Below are 17,224 nucleotides of genomic sequence, written 5' to 3'. Positions count from 1 at the left end.
TATACTTCTGCGTGCTGTTTGTGTTGCTCTACAATAACACTTCTGAAACACTAGCTGGCAGTAGGTTTTTATGTTCCTCTGTGTCGAGTTTCTTCGTGGGCGTTTTTTTCTGAACGCTAAAAGTAGTTAAAACTCGCTTATTCAGAGGCGGAAACTGGCGTATGTGCAACAACTTTAATCATAAGGTAAACACAATACATCTAGAGCTCCTTCATGGGAAAAAATCACTTGTAAACACTCACTCTGTTGGGCTCGCGGCTCTCAGCACCGCCCAGGCTTGTCAGCGCTACCATGCAGACCAATCACAGAGCTTGCGCTACGCGTCGTTGCGATGTGTAGGTACAGTTTTTGAGAGGTGCACGTCGACATCAGCCACGGCGAGGGCTATGTGGCTGCTCAAAGGCTGCACCGGAGCATAAGCGTGCGCTTGATGCAGAAGTATAAATCAGCCTTAATTGAATTCCCGTATTTATGAATAGTTTTTAATTTACGAATTGAATTTTGTAAATGTGAATCGTGTTGTGCATGGATGAGTTTACCAATGTGTTATTTTTGAGACCGATCTGGCTCCATAATGGACAGCAACAAGCCATTTGTAATCTGATACCCTAAACAAAGCATAAACGTTGTGTTTCTGAGTCACACTTCTCTTTGTTTGAACGTCCTGACAACATTTACTCAACCATTTGACTCGAGTGCAGCAGAAATGACAGAGTTCACCTTAGAAGGCAGCAGCTTGAAAATTTCCCAGTCTGTCATTTAGTTAAGCTGCACACTTTGAAGATGATTTTGCATTGCTGATCTGCATTGAATGATGCTCTCCTAACCTGTTTTTAATGTGTAAACCATTCTGTTTTAAGACCACGAGTCGGTGCAGTGGTGCTACGATAACTTCATCAACTACCGCTCGCTGATGTCGGCTGATAATGTGCGGCAGCAGCTTTCTCGGATCATGGACCGGTTCAACTTACCCCGACGCAGCACAGAGTTCACCAGCCGAGACTATTACATCAACATCCGCCGCGCTCTGGTCACCGGCTTCTTCATGCAGGTCTGTAAATATGCCAGAAATTTATAATATATTTAGTTGCAGGTTGCTTTGTATTGTTTTCGCTTTACTTCAGGGTGTAATGCATCAGTTTGTGGATATAGATCAGCACAGATACCAAGGTTAAAGTCTCCCGTAAGAGATTTATTTGGTTTTATTTTTTATATTTTTTAAATCAGTCTACTTTTTAATTCCAACCTACAGTACATCTAGTTTCTTGATTTCTGTCTGAATTAAACAACCAATGCATAAAGTAATTGTAATTTATCACATGTCTGTGATGCATATATTGCGTATGCTATTGCTAAAACAACAATTATCACAATAATATGTTATGCCCAGTCCTAGAAACAATGTAATCAAATCTACAGTTGGGTATTGTACTGAACGGAGGAAAAGATAATCGAATAAATGCCATTATAGTCATGCAATGAGTTGATCCTATTGCTTAAAAGCTTAAAAGTCAGTCTAGTTTAAGTCTAACCTACAATACATCTGCCTTCTGTCTGAATTAAACAACCAATGCATAAAATAAATGTCATTTCTCACACGTCTGCGATTATGCATATTGCATATACTATTACTGCGATAACAATGCATTACATTGTGCAACCCTAGTAACAGTGTAATCAAATCTTGCAGTTAGGTGTTGTACTGAACTAAAGAAAAGATAATAGAATAAATGTCTTTATAGTCATGCATTGAGTGATCCAATTACTTAAAAGCTTTAAATTCAGTGTAGTGTTTAATTCCAACCTACAGCACATTTAGTTTTAAACTTGATTTCTGGAAACCATGTCTGTTGGCAATCCAGAATCACTCAAGCTTGATAATGTAATGCACTGCTTTCTGTCAAAGTGTGACCATTTAATCGCATACAAGAAATCAAGGCAATTTTGGTCCCACGCCTGTCGAAAAATAAACTAGAGTTTTATCAAAGGCCTGAAACAAGCGACCTGACTAGTTGAGTTACTCCTTTAATTTTGAAATATTTGTCAACATTAACCTTTGCTGCTAAGACAAATCTGCACCTTGCTTGTAGGAATTACCCAGCGTTCTGTTGCCGACGTCTCTGTTTGAGTGGGCCGTTTATTGAGACTGATTGCATGGGTTAATCTCGACATCCTCACGCCGCCTGAAGCAACACCCGAGTTTGGTTGATTTATTTGTTCATTTGCGTGTCTGGTGTTATCAGGTTGCTCACCTGGAGCGCACCGGCCACTATCTTACAGTGAAGGACAACCAGGTGGTCCAGTTGCACCCGTCCACCGTACTGGACCACAAGCCCGAGTGGGTGCTTTACAACGAGTTTGTGCTGACCACCAAGAACTACATCCGCACCTGCACTGATATAAAGCCCGAATGGTAAGCTCGAACACATGCAAATGCGTTGATTTATGCATTGTTTTTGCACAGGGATGTTTACACCTGGTCGCTTCATGTGTTTTGAAAAAATTAAAAAAAAAAAAAAAGGATAAATGCCGTCTGAAATGCATTTGAGATATACAGTAAAAGTCTGAATTATTAACCCTCCTTTATATTTTTTCCCCCAATTTTTGTTTAACAGAAAGATTTTCAACACATTGCTAAATATGTTTTACCTAGAAGCTAAAGTTCGTTGACACTTTGATGTTGGATTAGGTGAAGAGCCAATGGAGGGCGGGCGGGGTGGTGTTGGTAAAGGTGAAAATTTGATCCCATGTTGAGTATTTTTTTGAATGGGACTTTCTTCAGCACTTTTTTTCAGAAAAAAAAAATCATAGTAATGGCCTGTTTCCACTGAGTGGTACGGTACTGTTCGGTACGCTTTTATGGCCGTTTCCACTGTCAAAAAGGCGAACCGTACCGTACCACTTTTTCGGCACCCTTTCGAAAGGGTACCAAACACGAGAAAGGGTACCAAAAGGCGGAGCCACACGCGCAGCTGAACGCTGGTTTACAGAGATACGTCATTCGCTTACGCAACAAGCCAGAATGAAAACAAAAAACCCGCCATGTTTGAATTACACAGCGTGAGATTTTAGCAGAATTATAAATACATATAATAACGAGCCATGGTCGATCTGGGCTCAAACAAACCTTGTCGTCGTCTTGATGAACAGCCACAAATCCAAGAAGAAGAGCAGATTTACCCTGTGCCCCGTAGTTTTTTACGAGCCAGTCTGAGGCGCGAGCGGTTTCGCTTTCTTGCTAGCGCTCGCGCGCGTCTAACATTATATCTGAAATAACAAACTTCTTGAGCTGATGATAATAACCTGCACTTGATTATTGACGTGCTTTTGAAACCCGATCCTGTCAGACACTGACAAACGCGAGAGAAGCGCGAAAAAACAAAGGAGAAGCCGGAAAAAAGAGCACATTATTTTTCAGCAAACATGAACAAAATGCCATGTTTAACTAACTTATTATCTCCACATTTTGGACTAATATGAACCGGGAATGAGGGAATTACTCTCTAACAGAGGCTACATGTGCTGCTGAAGATTACAGACACAGATGAGAGGTTTGCACTGACTGTAGGCTATATTTTGTGTTGTTTTTGAACCTAAATACTGACTAAATGTCTGCTGTGTGTAGTTCTTCTGTAGTTGGTAACATATCAGAGACTGTAAGGGGCTGAATGTGTTTATATATGTTCATTTATTTAGTTATTTAATATAATTACAGACGTTACAGTAGTCTGTTTCGCACTGTCATTGATCTGCAGTTATAATCAACTCATGTTCATGGTAAAGTTAGTAATAATCATTTCTACACAAGTATTTATGTGTATGAAGCATCTGTTGTGTGAGAAGTGCTTCTCATATGATATGTAAGTGACCCGTACAGCTTTATTGTAGACATTTCCTCGAGTGAGAATGACGTCGACTGAAACTTTCTGTCATACACCACGCCCATCTAAAGGGTACCCTTGTTAGTGGAAACGCAAGCCTGATAAAGGTGACCCGTACCAAACCGAACTGTACCATACCAGTCAGTTGAAACAAGCCATAAGGCTAATAATTTGACAGACAAATGTAAGTGGCTAAATGTAAAAACAAACGTTTTCACAAATCAGATATCACAGAAAATGCATGAAGTTGACCAGGTGTAAACAGCCCCACAAATGAAGATAGTAGAGTAAACATTTTGCATGTCTTCTCATCCTGCAGGCTGGTGAAAATTGCTCCACAATACTACGAGATGAGCAACTTCCCTCAATGCGAGGCTAAGAGGCAACTGGAGCGTATCGTGGCTAAACTTCAAACCAAGGAGTACTCTCAATATTGAAGCGGTGTACGGACTGTATGTTTTGAATTCAGTATGCGCTGTGCAATGCTTCTGAAGTCGTCACACATCGTCATTAGGTCTGTTTCGTTTTCTTTTGATTTGTCGTCAAGATATAATTATTTTTTTATAACTCTTCGCTCTCGAGCTCCGCCGTGCGTTTCAGGCACCTGATGATGAAGGCATATTTGTGAATTGGTCACTACAGGCACAGAGTAATCATTTGGGAGCAAATGCTTAACAGGGATACCACCATCAACTGTTTTTTTGCATGAGCATTCATGTGGATGTTGACATTCCTTATTGACATTGAGAACTTCCTGCTATGTTATTGAGTAGAAAAGTCCCTGTTTATTCTGTAACGGAGCTTTTACTTCAATAATAAAAACAAACCTTGATATCAGTTGAGCTTAAGTTATGTTCATGCGTGCTGTTCTGTTTTGTTCTGGTGAGAAGACTGGGCATGGGGCGATAACAGTGTTCAAGGTATACCGCGGTTTGGAAAAATCAAGGTTTTAAAACCATCAATTTTCAGCTATACCGTTCCTAAGGTATGTGTAAGACTTTGTATTTACATTTTTTTTTGTTGTTGTTTTTTAGGACAGCAGTAACTCCAGAAAAGATATCCAATGATGCTGTTTTAACTGGTAAAAAAATCAGTGTTTTTGAGACAAATGCAGACAGCAGAAGTCAGAGATTCATTAGAATTATTTAGCCTGACATGTTTACTGCTCCAAAATGTTTTCAATGTTCCCCCAAACAAAGGGGGAGAAGGATTTGTTTTTTACCCAGACGTTTAAAAAGAATATATTTTAGAGCAATAATCACAATACCGTGAAACCGTGATATTTATATCATACCGTCAGAATCTTATACCGGGCCATGCCTAAAGACAGTCTTACATGGTGCAAAAGATCTTACCTAGATTTGTAGTCCAGATGTGTCGATTCTTAAATCAAGGAGCATTTTCTAGATCCATGTTTCCCAACCCTGTTCCTGAAGGCACACCAACAGTACACATTTTCAACCTCTCCCTAATCAAACACACCTGAATCAACTTATCATAACATCAGAAGAGACTCCAACACCTGAAGTTAATGGGTCAGAAAAGGGAGACATCCAAAATATGTACTGTGGGTGTGCCTCCAGGAACAGGGTTGGTAAACACTGTTCTAGATCAGCAATACATATTGTGTTGTATTAAGGACTAATATGCCAGAATTAAGTGAGTTTTCCCCTAAAGCGATGCCCAAAGGGGTAAGCAAAATAATCATGTTTTTCCTTTTGATTTAAGATTATCTTGCTTCCCTCATTGGCAGGTTATTTAGCTTGTTTTAAGGGAAAACGCTATCAATTTTGGCATATTATCTCTTCATATAAGACATTAGTTTAACTGGCCTTAAATGCTTCTTGATTTAAGAATTTTTAGATATTTGGACTAGAAACTCATACAGAAAACATTTTTTGCAGTGTGATTGTAAAGTGATTTGGGTATGCGGTGGTAAATGTGCTGTATAAACATGCATTCCTTCAGATTACATACATTAGGACGTAAACTGCGCAAGTCTACTCATGCCTATGCAGTTAAAGCTATACACTCCCATTTTTTATTTATTTATTTTTTTTTGCAAAATATGCTTCTCTAGGGTTATAATAACTGGACTTGACCAGTTTTTATCCATTCAGATGATCTCCGGGTCTGGCGGGAGCCCTTTTAGCTTAGCTTAGCATGGATCATTGAATCAGATTAGACCAGGGGTCACCAATCTCGGTCCAGGAGAGCCGGTGTCCCTGCAGGATTTAGCTCCAACTTGGCTCAAGACACCTGCTTGGATGTTTCAAGTATACCTAGTAAGACCTTGATTAACTTGTTCAGGTGTGTTTGATTAGGGTTGGAGCTAAAATCTGCCGGACACCGGCCCTCCAGGAACAAGTTTGGTGATCCCTGGATTAGACCATTAGCATCAAAAATGACCAAAGAGTTTTGATAATTCTCCTATTTAACGCTTGACAGTTCTGTAGTCACATTGTGCACTTAGACTGACCAAAAATAATGAAAAGTTGCTATATTCTAGGTTGATATGGCTAGGAACTATTCTCTCATTCTGGTGTATTAATTAAGGAACTTTGCTGCTTTGCCCCTCCTGCAGCCATGCTATGACAGCAAAAGTCCTTGATTATTATACTGTCCCTATTATCTTAATATAGAAAGCTCCTTCTCTTTTAGACAGAATCTGAAATATAAAAAGGCCAAAATTAACCGTTTCTGTCATCAAACTACATTTAATGAAGTATAAAATAAATGCTTAAACATGTAAATTAAAATGGAACTGAAAGTAAACATTCAGAATATTTACTATTAAAGTTGCAATGGTTGATATCAGTATCTAAATCAGAGGTCACCAAACTTGTTCCTGGAGGTCCGGTGTCCTGCAGATTTTAGCTCCGACCCTAATCAAACACACCTGAACAAGCTAATCAAGGTCTTACTAAGTATACTTGAAACACCCAGGCAGGTGTCTTGAGGCAAGTTGGAGCAGGGACACCGGCCCTCCAGGACCCAGATTGGTGACCCCTGATCTAAATGATCAATTATGATAAAGTAAATGCTTTTCGATCATGTTTTCTAATATAAAAATTAACTAAATAAAGCCTCTAAATACATTTAAAAATGACTTTTACTACTTTACTAATTGAATGAGTTAAAATAACACCATTCTAAACCACTTTTTTTGGAAAAACTTGATCATTTTTACAAATTAAGTGGGCATAAAACAATTAAGTTAACTTAATCGATTTGTTTTTGGGCAACATGAAGGAATTGTGTGGAACCCATCATTTTTTTTGGAGTATGGAACACTTTTTTTAGTGTATGGAAGGCTCCATCTCTTCAGTCAGAATCTGAAATGAAATCGAAGAGGACTACATCGAAGGGCTTTTCTCTTGCATTTGGAATACAGATCAATCAATCATTAGGGAATGGAAAAACATGGCTGCCAATGTACCTGGAGATGGATTTGGCCATGCAAGAAGTACACCGAAGACCGATGAAGGATGCTTAAGCTCGAGTGGTTACAATTGAAGAAAGTGTAGAAACAACAACAACTGGCGTCTGGGAGCTTCACCAGTCACAGCTTTATGGAAGAGTGACAGAAAGCACTGCTGAAAATGTCATGTGACATTTCGCTACTGTTTGCCAGAAGGCAAGAGGAAGAGTCTGAAGCCAGATGGAAGAAGAGGAGTCTCCAAAATTGAGCTTTGGGCCATCAAAATAAACGGTGTTCGCCAGTCGATGTGCATCATCAGAAACGCACCATCTCGAGCGTGAAGTGTGGCGAAGTCAATGCAGCAAAACATTGGTGAATCCTGGAGGAAAATCCAGTGCGCTTTGTGACACCTGCGACTCAGGAGATGATTTATTTTCCAGGACAGTGACCCAAGTGTGGAGATGAAGCTGCACGATGTTGAGGTCCAAGAGATCTCAATCCAATTGAGAATTTAAGGGTGGAAAAAAAAATTCAACTTCCAATCTCCATGCAGCCAGTTTAAAGAATTACTTGATATACAGTTGAAGTCAAATTTATTCACCCCCCTGTGAATTATTATTATTTCTTTCTCTTTCAATTATTTCATAAATGATGTTTAACAGAGCAAGGAATTTTAAACAGTATGTCCGATAATATTTTTTCTTCTGGAGAAAGTTTTATTTGTTTTATTTCAGCTAGAATAAAAGCAGTTTTAATTTTTTTAGGAACCATTTTAGGCTCAATATTATTAGCCCCTTTAAGCAATATTTGTTTTCGATAGTCTACAGAACAAACCATCGTTATACAATAACTTGCCTAATTACCCTAACCTGCCTAGTTAACCTAATTACCCTAGTTAACCCTTTAAATGTCACTTTAAGCTGTATAGAAGTGTCTTGATCATCATGACAAAGATAAAATAAATCAGTTATTAGAAATGAGTTATTAAAACTAGTAGTTATTATTATTATTATTATAATTAATGATGTATACTGAAAAAAAATTATTTAAAGATGATTCCTTGGATTTACTCAATTTTTGTACGTTAAGAGGTTGTAAACAATTTGGGCTGAATTTAAACAAACAAATTAGGTTGAACATTGTTAAATTTAATTTGTTTGCAACAGTTTTGCATGCAGCACTTTTTTTCAGTGTATCTGTTTAATTCATAGTTTTGTAAAAATTAATTTGCCCTCATAAACTTCAATCGAATACTATAACCTTCCACCCCCCTCGAAATAACTTCTCTTCACTTATAGTCACATGCAATTCCTTTAGGGTGGGGTTATCATTTTTTTGGGGAAGAACTATCAGTCCTTTAGGCCAGGGCTATCAGTCATTTATGGCAGAGTTATCAGTGCTTTAGGACGGGTCAATCATCTTTTAGGGAAGAACTGTCAGTCATTTAGGGCGGTGCTAGCAGTCCTTTAGGGGTGGGCTATCATTCCTTTAGGGCGGAGCTATCAGTCTTTAGGGCAGAACTATCATTAGTTAGGGCGGGGCTATCATTAATTTAGGGCGTTTCTAGAAGTCCTTTAGGGCGGAGCTATCAACCTTTAGGGCAGGACTATCATTTAGGGCGGAGCTATCATTCATTTAGGGCGGAGCTATCAGTCCTTTAGGGTGGGGCTGTCAGTCCTTTAGGGCAGGAGCTATCATTCATTTAGGGTGGAACTATCAGTCCATTAGGGTTGGGCTATCGTTCCATTAAGCTGCGGTCACACTGGGCTTAGTGTGTGCGAAATTCTGTCGTGCGGCGCTGCGAAAAGGGGCGGGGTTAAACAGGCTTATTAGACATTTAAAAAAGCGAGTGATTGCTTCATGTTTTATTTTTCTGCCCAGAGAGGTCCTGTTTTGATCCTTGATTGGTCTCATGCAGCCAAGTGATGCGATTTCGCAGGTCAGAGTTCACCAAGCTTGAACTTTGCACCGCAGCAACATGCGAAACTCGACGCATGACCCCGCGTTTCCGGTCTGACGTATTCGTTTGCGTATGAATGGAAGTCTATGGGAGGAAAAGCCAAGTGTGACCGCAGCTTTAAGGGAAGAGCTATCATTCCTTTAGGGCAGAGCTATCAATCTTTAGGGCAGGACTATCATTATTTAAGCCGGAGCTATTAGTCCTTTAGGGCGGGGCTAATAGTTTGTTAGGGTTGGGCTATCATTTAGGGTCAGGCTATCAGTTTTTTAGGGCAGAGCAATCAGTTCTTTAGGGCAGGACTAACACTATTTTAGCGGCGATGCTATCAGTGAGTGTCTCATTTTTTTGCTCCGAATTCGTCCATTCGTCAGTCTTCCTTCAGTTTATTAGCAAAGGCCATCTTTCAACTATCCAATCAGTTCCCAAAGAGCAAAATCATGCAGTCCTACTTTTTTCCCCCTCATTTCAGGACCATTTCAAGTGGATGCACATCACGATAGATGCTTTATTTCTCAAATACCTCAATGTTTTGTCGCTAGTTATGCAATGCTCAATTTTATATAGGCATTGTGAGCAACTTTTCCAGCTTTCGTTCGCTAGTCTAGTGGTTCCCCAACTGTTGGCTTGCTGAAGCGTGAAAATAACAGCTGTGTAGAGCTGAGCTTTGCATTTTAGCCTTAAAAAACCTCTTTCTGTAGGCGGAGGTCAGCTAAAGTACTCGCCGGTGGTCAAACTTTCCCTGTCATCTGTTTATCATTGCATTCTAGTAGAGATTTCATTAACCCAAACCATCACCACCAGCTTAAACACTCCTGACAGATGAAAGAATGATCTCAATAATGGGCAAATTCTCATTTCAAGTGTCTTCTGAAAGAGCACGGGCGTTTGTTTCACTTTTTTTCTTCGTACACAAGGCAATGTCTTATTAATCCACGGCAATGCCTTTCCCCTTGGCCCTGAGACTTGAAAGTTTCATTGTTGTGTTTTGCTGCACTTTCGATAAGAGCGAACACGGCACCCAGGGGGTCTTTTTGTTCTATTTCCATATTAATCCATTAGTCGTAGATGAAGACCAAATCCATTTTTTTTTTTCCACCTATGGCATTATATAGCACGGTTCTGCGGAGGAGACGGAGGGGATGAGCCATTTCTGAAGGTGACACGTGAGGGGAGATGCGAAAAAACTTCAAAAGCGACCTTAAGTTAGCATTTGCCCTCAATTGAAGTTTTTCAAAAGAACATGGGCGGAGAGGAGGGGTAAGATGAGAGTTTCACATCAAGGCTACCACGTGCGCAAAAATATGCAAATGGCGGAGATTAGCATGTTTATTTTGATCTTTTCCAACTGAGGGGGAAAAAAATGGTTCAGCCCCAAGTTTTTAAATAGACGGCTTTCTACTCGCGAGCGCACATGTAACCGTGAAATTGTGCCAGAGATTAGCGTGGTTCGCTGAAGCCAATAGAAAACACATTAGTTTGAGCTGATCTAGAAATTATGTGCAATTGATCTAGAGGGGAAGGGGTTTTTGTCATACTGAGTGTTTCCAATTGATCCTTCCCAGCATAATTACCCTAGAAAAAATCATTACTTTTTTTTCCCCCCTCCTCGGTCTCTTACTGGACTGGACACTGGAAGCAAAACCTGAAATTTTTGGCTGTCTCATCTTATTATGATGAAACTCTTTGTCTTGTATTTGTTGTAAAAGATTGCGTTGAACGTATTGTGATACAGTGGAATTGAATAATACAGTGGATATGGAAAGTATTCGGACCCCCTTTAAATTTCCACTCTTTATTATATTGCAGCCATTTGCTTAAATCATTTAAAGGCTGTTGTGGTTTCTGGCTTTTCTCTTAATGAATCAAGCTCAGACTGGGGTTATGAATATCAGAAGAATATACTTCATTGGAATATATCCCCAAAAAGCAGAGACGTCCATAAGCAGACCCATCTCTAGTCTCACTCCAGGACAATCCAGTGTCCCTCAAAATTGCTATCGCCTTTATTCTTGCTTCCTCCTACCTTTGTGTTTGTTTTCACAGCTGTTTACTTGTTCAACAGGCCTAGCTCCTACTCCTTTCTGACCACTATTTAAAGACCCCTCTTCTTGTTGGCCCTTATAATGTACAGATCTAATATAATCATCACCGTTTTTCCACATACAGTTCACATTTGGTAATCATGGCTAGTATCCATGTTTCAAACATCTAAACTGGACTCTTCTCTCCCATACAGTGTGTCTTTTCAAATATACATGACCGTTTCAGCATGTGTTGTATACATTTCATGCCTTTCTGACACAGATGGTTCTCAATGCATCCCCAAGTCCTCTCTCATGCTCTTTTATGACCCCTTTGCCTTAACTTATCACCTGTTTTCAAAGATATATAATGGCAGATTCGTAGGGCCCTCCACTCACCCAATTAAATGTGTCTTCATATAGGTTTAGTAAATAAAAATCTTCTTCAAGGGCCACGAAACCCCCTGTCATAACAGGATGTTTTCACATTTCTAGTTTAGAAAAAGTCATTAAAGGGGGTGTGTCCAGCTCTGTTTAGGTGGGAGTGTCGGGGGAGGGAAAGAGGGAAGGTTTTGCATAATAATAGGAGTTTCTGTTTGGGCGTGCGCTGATTTTCACAGAGGCAAAACAATAGCCAATAGCCAACATACAATAGCCGATCAACTTTCTGTTATTGAACTACATGCGCGCGGCGAATGTGACATGATTTCGGCGCTCGCATGATTTTTTTTTTGAGATTTGAGCGAACAGTTCGTGCGTTGTCGCGTTTGATTTGAGTTGGAAACACAGAAGAGATTTTGTCTGAAACAGGTATGACTGCACACATCTTTATGATCCATGATGATATGGAGAACCACATGACCAATAATTCTTGGCTAGAAATTGAAACAGCAGTGGGAAAGGAGGAAAGTTTTTGTAAAAGTTTTGAAAAACTGAGGGATAAGTAAACCAAAAAGAGAGGCCAAGTAAAAGTGGAGACTCAGGTGGTTTTAATATTACAGAATATCTTTTTCCCCCATTCATAGGTTTTACACTGATGTATATATTACAATTTTGAACTGTAAGTTTGTTACAAACTAAAATGAAGGAACAAATGATTACTTTGATAACTGGAAAGGAAAATTTGAACCCGTCAGTTTACAATATACTGATGCCCAATTTCTAGGCTGTATTGGTGATAATGGTCAGGAATGTTGGATCATTATTGCCTTTTTAGCTTATAAGGACAGAAACTAACCAGACAGCAATGTGTGAATTGTGGAGTGGGCTAAAAAAAAGCGTCCGTGTTTTTAGTAAGTGTATTTATTTTTGCTTTTATTCTTGCCATGATAAAAATTAGAATTGTTGAGCAACCCATGTTCTGTTCCCATTAATATTTTAATTCAATAGATAGAACTGTCTGAGATATGAACAAAAGCAAGTGATGCATCAAAGTTTGATTTTTAAAAAAATCTCTAATGGTTATAAAAATCTTTATAGTAATTTATAAAAATAATAAAAAACAATTAGTTTTAAAATCTTCAATGATATTAATGATATGATCAAGTTCCGGAAACTTTCTACTTCTCTGTTTATCCGTCTGATTTTACTGTCTGTGTCTTTTGACCGCCCCCTGTCATTTAAAAGAAGATCTCAATAGCGAGTGCGCCAACTTGTCCGTTTCGTGAGGTGCGTGATGTGGCGCCAGGCGAAAATATAAATCAGCCTTAAGATGTTTGTTTGTTTGTTTTTTCTGTTGTTCAATGATGCCTCTAACCCAGGGCTGGGCAAACTCAGTCCTGGAGGGCCGGTGTCCTGCACAGTTTAGCTCTAACTCTAATCAAACACACCTGCTTATAGATTTCTAGTGATCTGAAGACACTGATTAGTATGTTCAGGTGTGTTTGATTGGTGTTGGAGCAAAACTGTGCAGGACACCGGCCCTCCAGGACCGAGTTTGCCCACCCCTGCTCTAACCTGTCTTCAGTACGGTTTAATTTGAATACATTTATTTTACCACTAATGTTGTGATTTAGCGTTTTTCCTTCGTGTGTATGCGTGTTTTTGATATTGTGGTATAGGTCTTAAATTTAATACTTAAAGGTCTTAAAAAGGTCTTAAATATGACATTATGATATCTGCAGAAACCCTGTATAAGTAAACTCAAAGCAAACATATTTAATGTCAGACTTTAATTATTTAATAACTTAAAATAGTTAAATATTGACTTAAATCAACCTCTTTAAATCATCATACAATAAATAAAATGTGTTCTGGTGCACTTTCAGTAATAGAAAAAGTTTTTAAATGGGACAGTTTTATAAATGAGACCCTGAAGATGAACAAAGGTCATGGGATTGGATTGACATAAGGCTTGAGTAATTAACAGATTTTTAATTTTTGTGTGAACCCTTCAATACCAGGTGAAAACAAAGGCTATTTGGTTACATTGGACATATATTACGAAACGTTGATGTTACGCCCCGTGTGGCTCGGAGGATAAAAAGGGCTTAACATAATTATCACAACCCAATCTTTTAAGAATTCCCGAGACGTTAGCTGCTATGAATCGACACAGACAACAGTGTGGAAAAAAAAGTGGTTCGTTTTATTACAATAAAGATAAAGGAAAATATTTAAATCACCCAAAATGTATTTACAAATGTGTATAAATGCAAAATAAAGTAAACAAACAAACAAACCTGATAGAGGGAAGAATAATAAGCGGTGCCAAATCAAAGAAAATAACAATATAAACACCCCCTAACTAACCCCCCCCCCCCCCCCCACCTCTGAATAACTAAAGAGAAATATGCAAATAGGAAAAAAAAAACATCTTCGGCGTCTCACTGCCCTTACTCAACTGCACTCACTGGAACAAACATACACAGAATAGCACCCGCTTCTAACCTAGTGGATTAACAGAGAATCAACTACGTGTGTGTAAAAATGTAAGTCACGTGACATACTTCACTTTCACTTCCCTTTTAGTACATTTTAAGCAAGTTTAGGATGAGACGTTCTGAACAGATGTACAACTCACAACAAAACTGTAAAACGAACCAGAGAACAAGATAAGCACAAAATGTCACACAAACAAGCACAGCAGCAACAAGCATCCCCCTCTAATCTGGCTTGAGTCATCACTGGAGTGCTTAAATAACCCCCATCCTCTTCTGATTGGTCCACTCGGGAGAACTCAGCCAACCAATCGAAACACCGAGATTTCAGAAGAACAGCAGGCAGCAAATAAAAACAGAAAGGGGAGGAGAGAACAACAGAGCAACACCCCCAGGAATGTAACAGTTGATGAACAGGACCACCCACAGCATTAGGAAGATGAACGAAGGTCATGGCAGCCTGATCTCACGAGAAAACGTAAGTATTTTACGTTTTGTCAGTTTAGCGGCTAATTGGTACGAATTCGTACGAGTTCAGTCGTACGAAATTGTACACTTTTAAAAAGGAGGCGTGGCATCTAACCCCACCCCTAAACCCAACCGTCATTGGGGGGTGAATAAATCATACTAAATTGTACGAATTAGATCGTACGAATTCATACGAATTAGCCACTAAATCAAAAATTCACGAATTGCTGTGAGTATGTGTTGGATTGACGTAAGGATGAGTAATTAATTACACTTTTTTTCATTTTTGTGTGAACTAACCCTTTAATACCAGGCAAAAAGAGGCTATTTGGTTACAATGGCCAAATATTACGAAACGTTGATGAACAGGACCACCCACAGCATTAGGAAGATGAATGAAGGTCATGGCAGCCTGATCTCACGAGAAAACGTATTTTACGTTTTGTCAGTTTAACGGCTAATTCGTACAAATTTCTACGAGTTCAGTCGTACGAAATTGTACGCTTTTAAAAAGGAGGCGTGGCATCTAACCCCACCCCTAAACCCAACCGTCATTGGGGGATGAGCGAATCATACTAAATTGTACGAATTAGATCGTACGAATTCATACGAATTAGCCACTAAATCAAAAAGTTACGAATTGCCGTGAGATTGTGTTGGATTGACGTAGGGATGAGTAATTAATTACACTTTTTTCATTTTTGTGTGAACTAACCCTTTAATACCAGGCAAAACGAGGCTATTTGGTTACAATGGCCAAATGTTACGAAACATTGATGCACCCGACCACCCGCAGCATTAGGAAGATGAACGAAGGTCTTGGGATTGAATTGAAATAAGGGTATTTAATACATGTTTAATTTTTGGGTGAACAAACCCCTTAATACCAGGTTAAAACGAGGTATTTGGTTACAGTGGCCAAATATTAAGAAAGGCTGACGCACAGGACCACCTGCAGATGTTTCCTCAAGTTGCAATTGCTTGTTTGTGGATACCTCCGCATTCCCCGGCCTCCCTTTCCATGTTGTCCTCCACCTGTTGTCCTGAACGGAGCAGAGACAGGTGTCTTATCTTCATCGCGCAGTGTTAGCGAAGCCAATCTCGGAGGAAGATGTCGACTGGAATGTGACAAATCCATCTGTCCTGGTTTGAATTTGTATGCTAATTTGAAGTAATGGCCCCTCTGGTGACGGAGCGATGGAACAATTCAATCATGCCATCTCTGACAGGAGCTCAGCTAGACTATACCTGTGATGGGTTCCTGCAAAGTTGCCGCTGATATATTAGTCCTACGGGGAGCAGAGGAGGTTTCCTGCGTGCTGGAAATCAACTGCAAATGGTGAATGGTTGAGGAATTAATCTCGCCTCAGTTAAAAGACCGTTCTGGGAGATTTGCTGCCGTATGCATTGCTGAATATGTGAGAAATGAAAGGTTGAAAGCCCAAAAAGGAATATTCTGTCATCATTTACACCTCTCTTTCTTCTGTTGAACACAATGCAAGTTATTTTGAAAAATGTTACCATTGACTTCCATAGTATTTGCTTTTCCTGCTATGGAAGTCAATGGTTACAGGTTTCTAACATTTTTCAAAGTATCTTCTTTTGTGTTCAACAGAAGAAACTCAAACAGGTTTTGAACTGCTTGAGGGTGAGTAAATAATAAGTAAAATTAGCTTCTTTTTGGTGAACTACCCCTTTGATGTAAGATCTGATTCACCAAAAAAGGTGTGTTGGACCTATGATATTTGTATCAGAACACAGCCTATAATGCGATATGTGGATCGTAAGAGCAGTCTTCTATATTGTGTATTTTTGAGTATATTGTGTATTTTGTTGCTTGGACAATTTAGTTTTTTCTTTATGCCATAAATCATTATAATGTTAAAGTTGCCGAGACTTTTATCTCTGTATGTTGATGCTCTTCTGAACTGAAACTGAATATTGAGCAGGGGGCGGGGCTTTCTTTTTGGATAGTTCACCCAAAACTGAATATTCTGTGGTCATTTATTCCTCCACTTGTTTCAAACCTGTTTGAGTTTCTTCCGTTTAACACAAAAGAAGATATTTTAAAAATGTTAGAAACCTGTAACCATTGAGTTCATAGTATTTGCTTTTCCTGCTATGGAAGTCAGTGGTTACAGGTTTCTGACATTTTTCAAAGTATCTTTTTTTGTGTTCAACAGAATAAAGAAACTCAAACAGGTTTGGAACCACTTGAGGGTGAGTAAATAATGAGTAAAATTAGTTTTTTTGGTGAACTACCCCTTTAATGTCAGATTTCGATTCACCAAAAAAGGTGTGTTGGACCTATGATATTTGTATCAGAACACAGCCTATAATGCGATATGTGGATCGTAAGAGCAGTCTTCTATATTGTGTATATTGTGTAACCAGCGTAACAGCCTTTTTTTGTTTAGCTACTCGACAAAACTAAAGTTTAAACAATATGATGGTGATCTTACTAAGCATGCCTCCAGTAGAGCTTTATGTCTAGCTACGCCCCTGATACACACGTAATAAAAATTTGTTTAAAGTGGACCTATTATGCAAAATCACTTTTTTAAGGTGTTTAAACACAATTGTGTGGCAGCTGT

The 17,224-nt window shown here is 39.1% G+C and overlaps 1 protein-coding gene across 1 annotated transcript in view; it reads left to right on the top strand.

Moving 5' to 3' along the window:
• The window catches only part of dhx15 (DEAH (Asp-Glu-Ala-His) box helicase 15), a 52,721-nt gene extending 48,003 nt beyond the window's left edge, over positions 1-4,718 (top strand). Inside the window, exons 12-14 of the mRNA XM_056462432.1 lie at positions 861-1,051; positions 2,244-2,413; positions 4,201-4,718. Coding sequence (XP_056318407.1) covers positions 861-1,051; positions 2,244-2,413; positions 4,201-4,318 — 479 coding nt within the window. The 3' untranslated portion in view covers positions 4,319-4,718. The remainder of the gene's footprint in view (positions 1-860; positions 1,052-2,243; positions 2,414-4,200) is intronic.
• Positions 4,719-17,224: the final 12,506 nt, after the last annotated feature.

This window comes from Danio aesculapii, chromosome 7, assembly GCF_903798145.1.
Source record: "Danio aesculapii chromosome 7, fDanAes4.1, whole genome shotgun sequence".
Taxonomy (NCBI): domain Eukaryota; kingdom Metazoa; phylum Chordata; class Actinopteri; order Cypriniformes; family Danionidae; genus Danio; species Danio aesculapii.
Note: the sequence above shows the minus strand (reverse complement) of the source record. Positions and strands in the feature narration are given on the sequence as shown.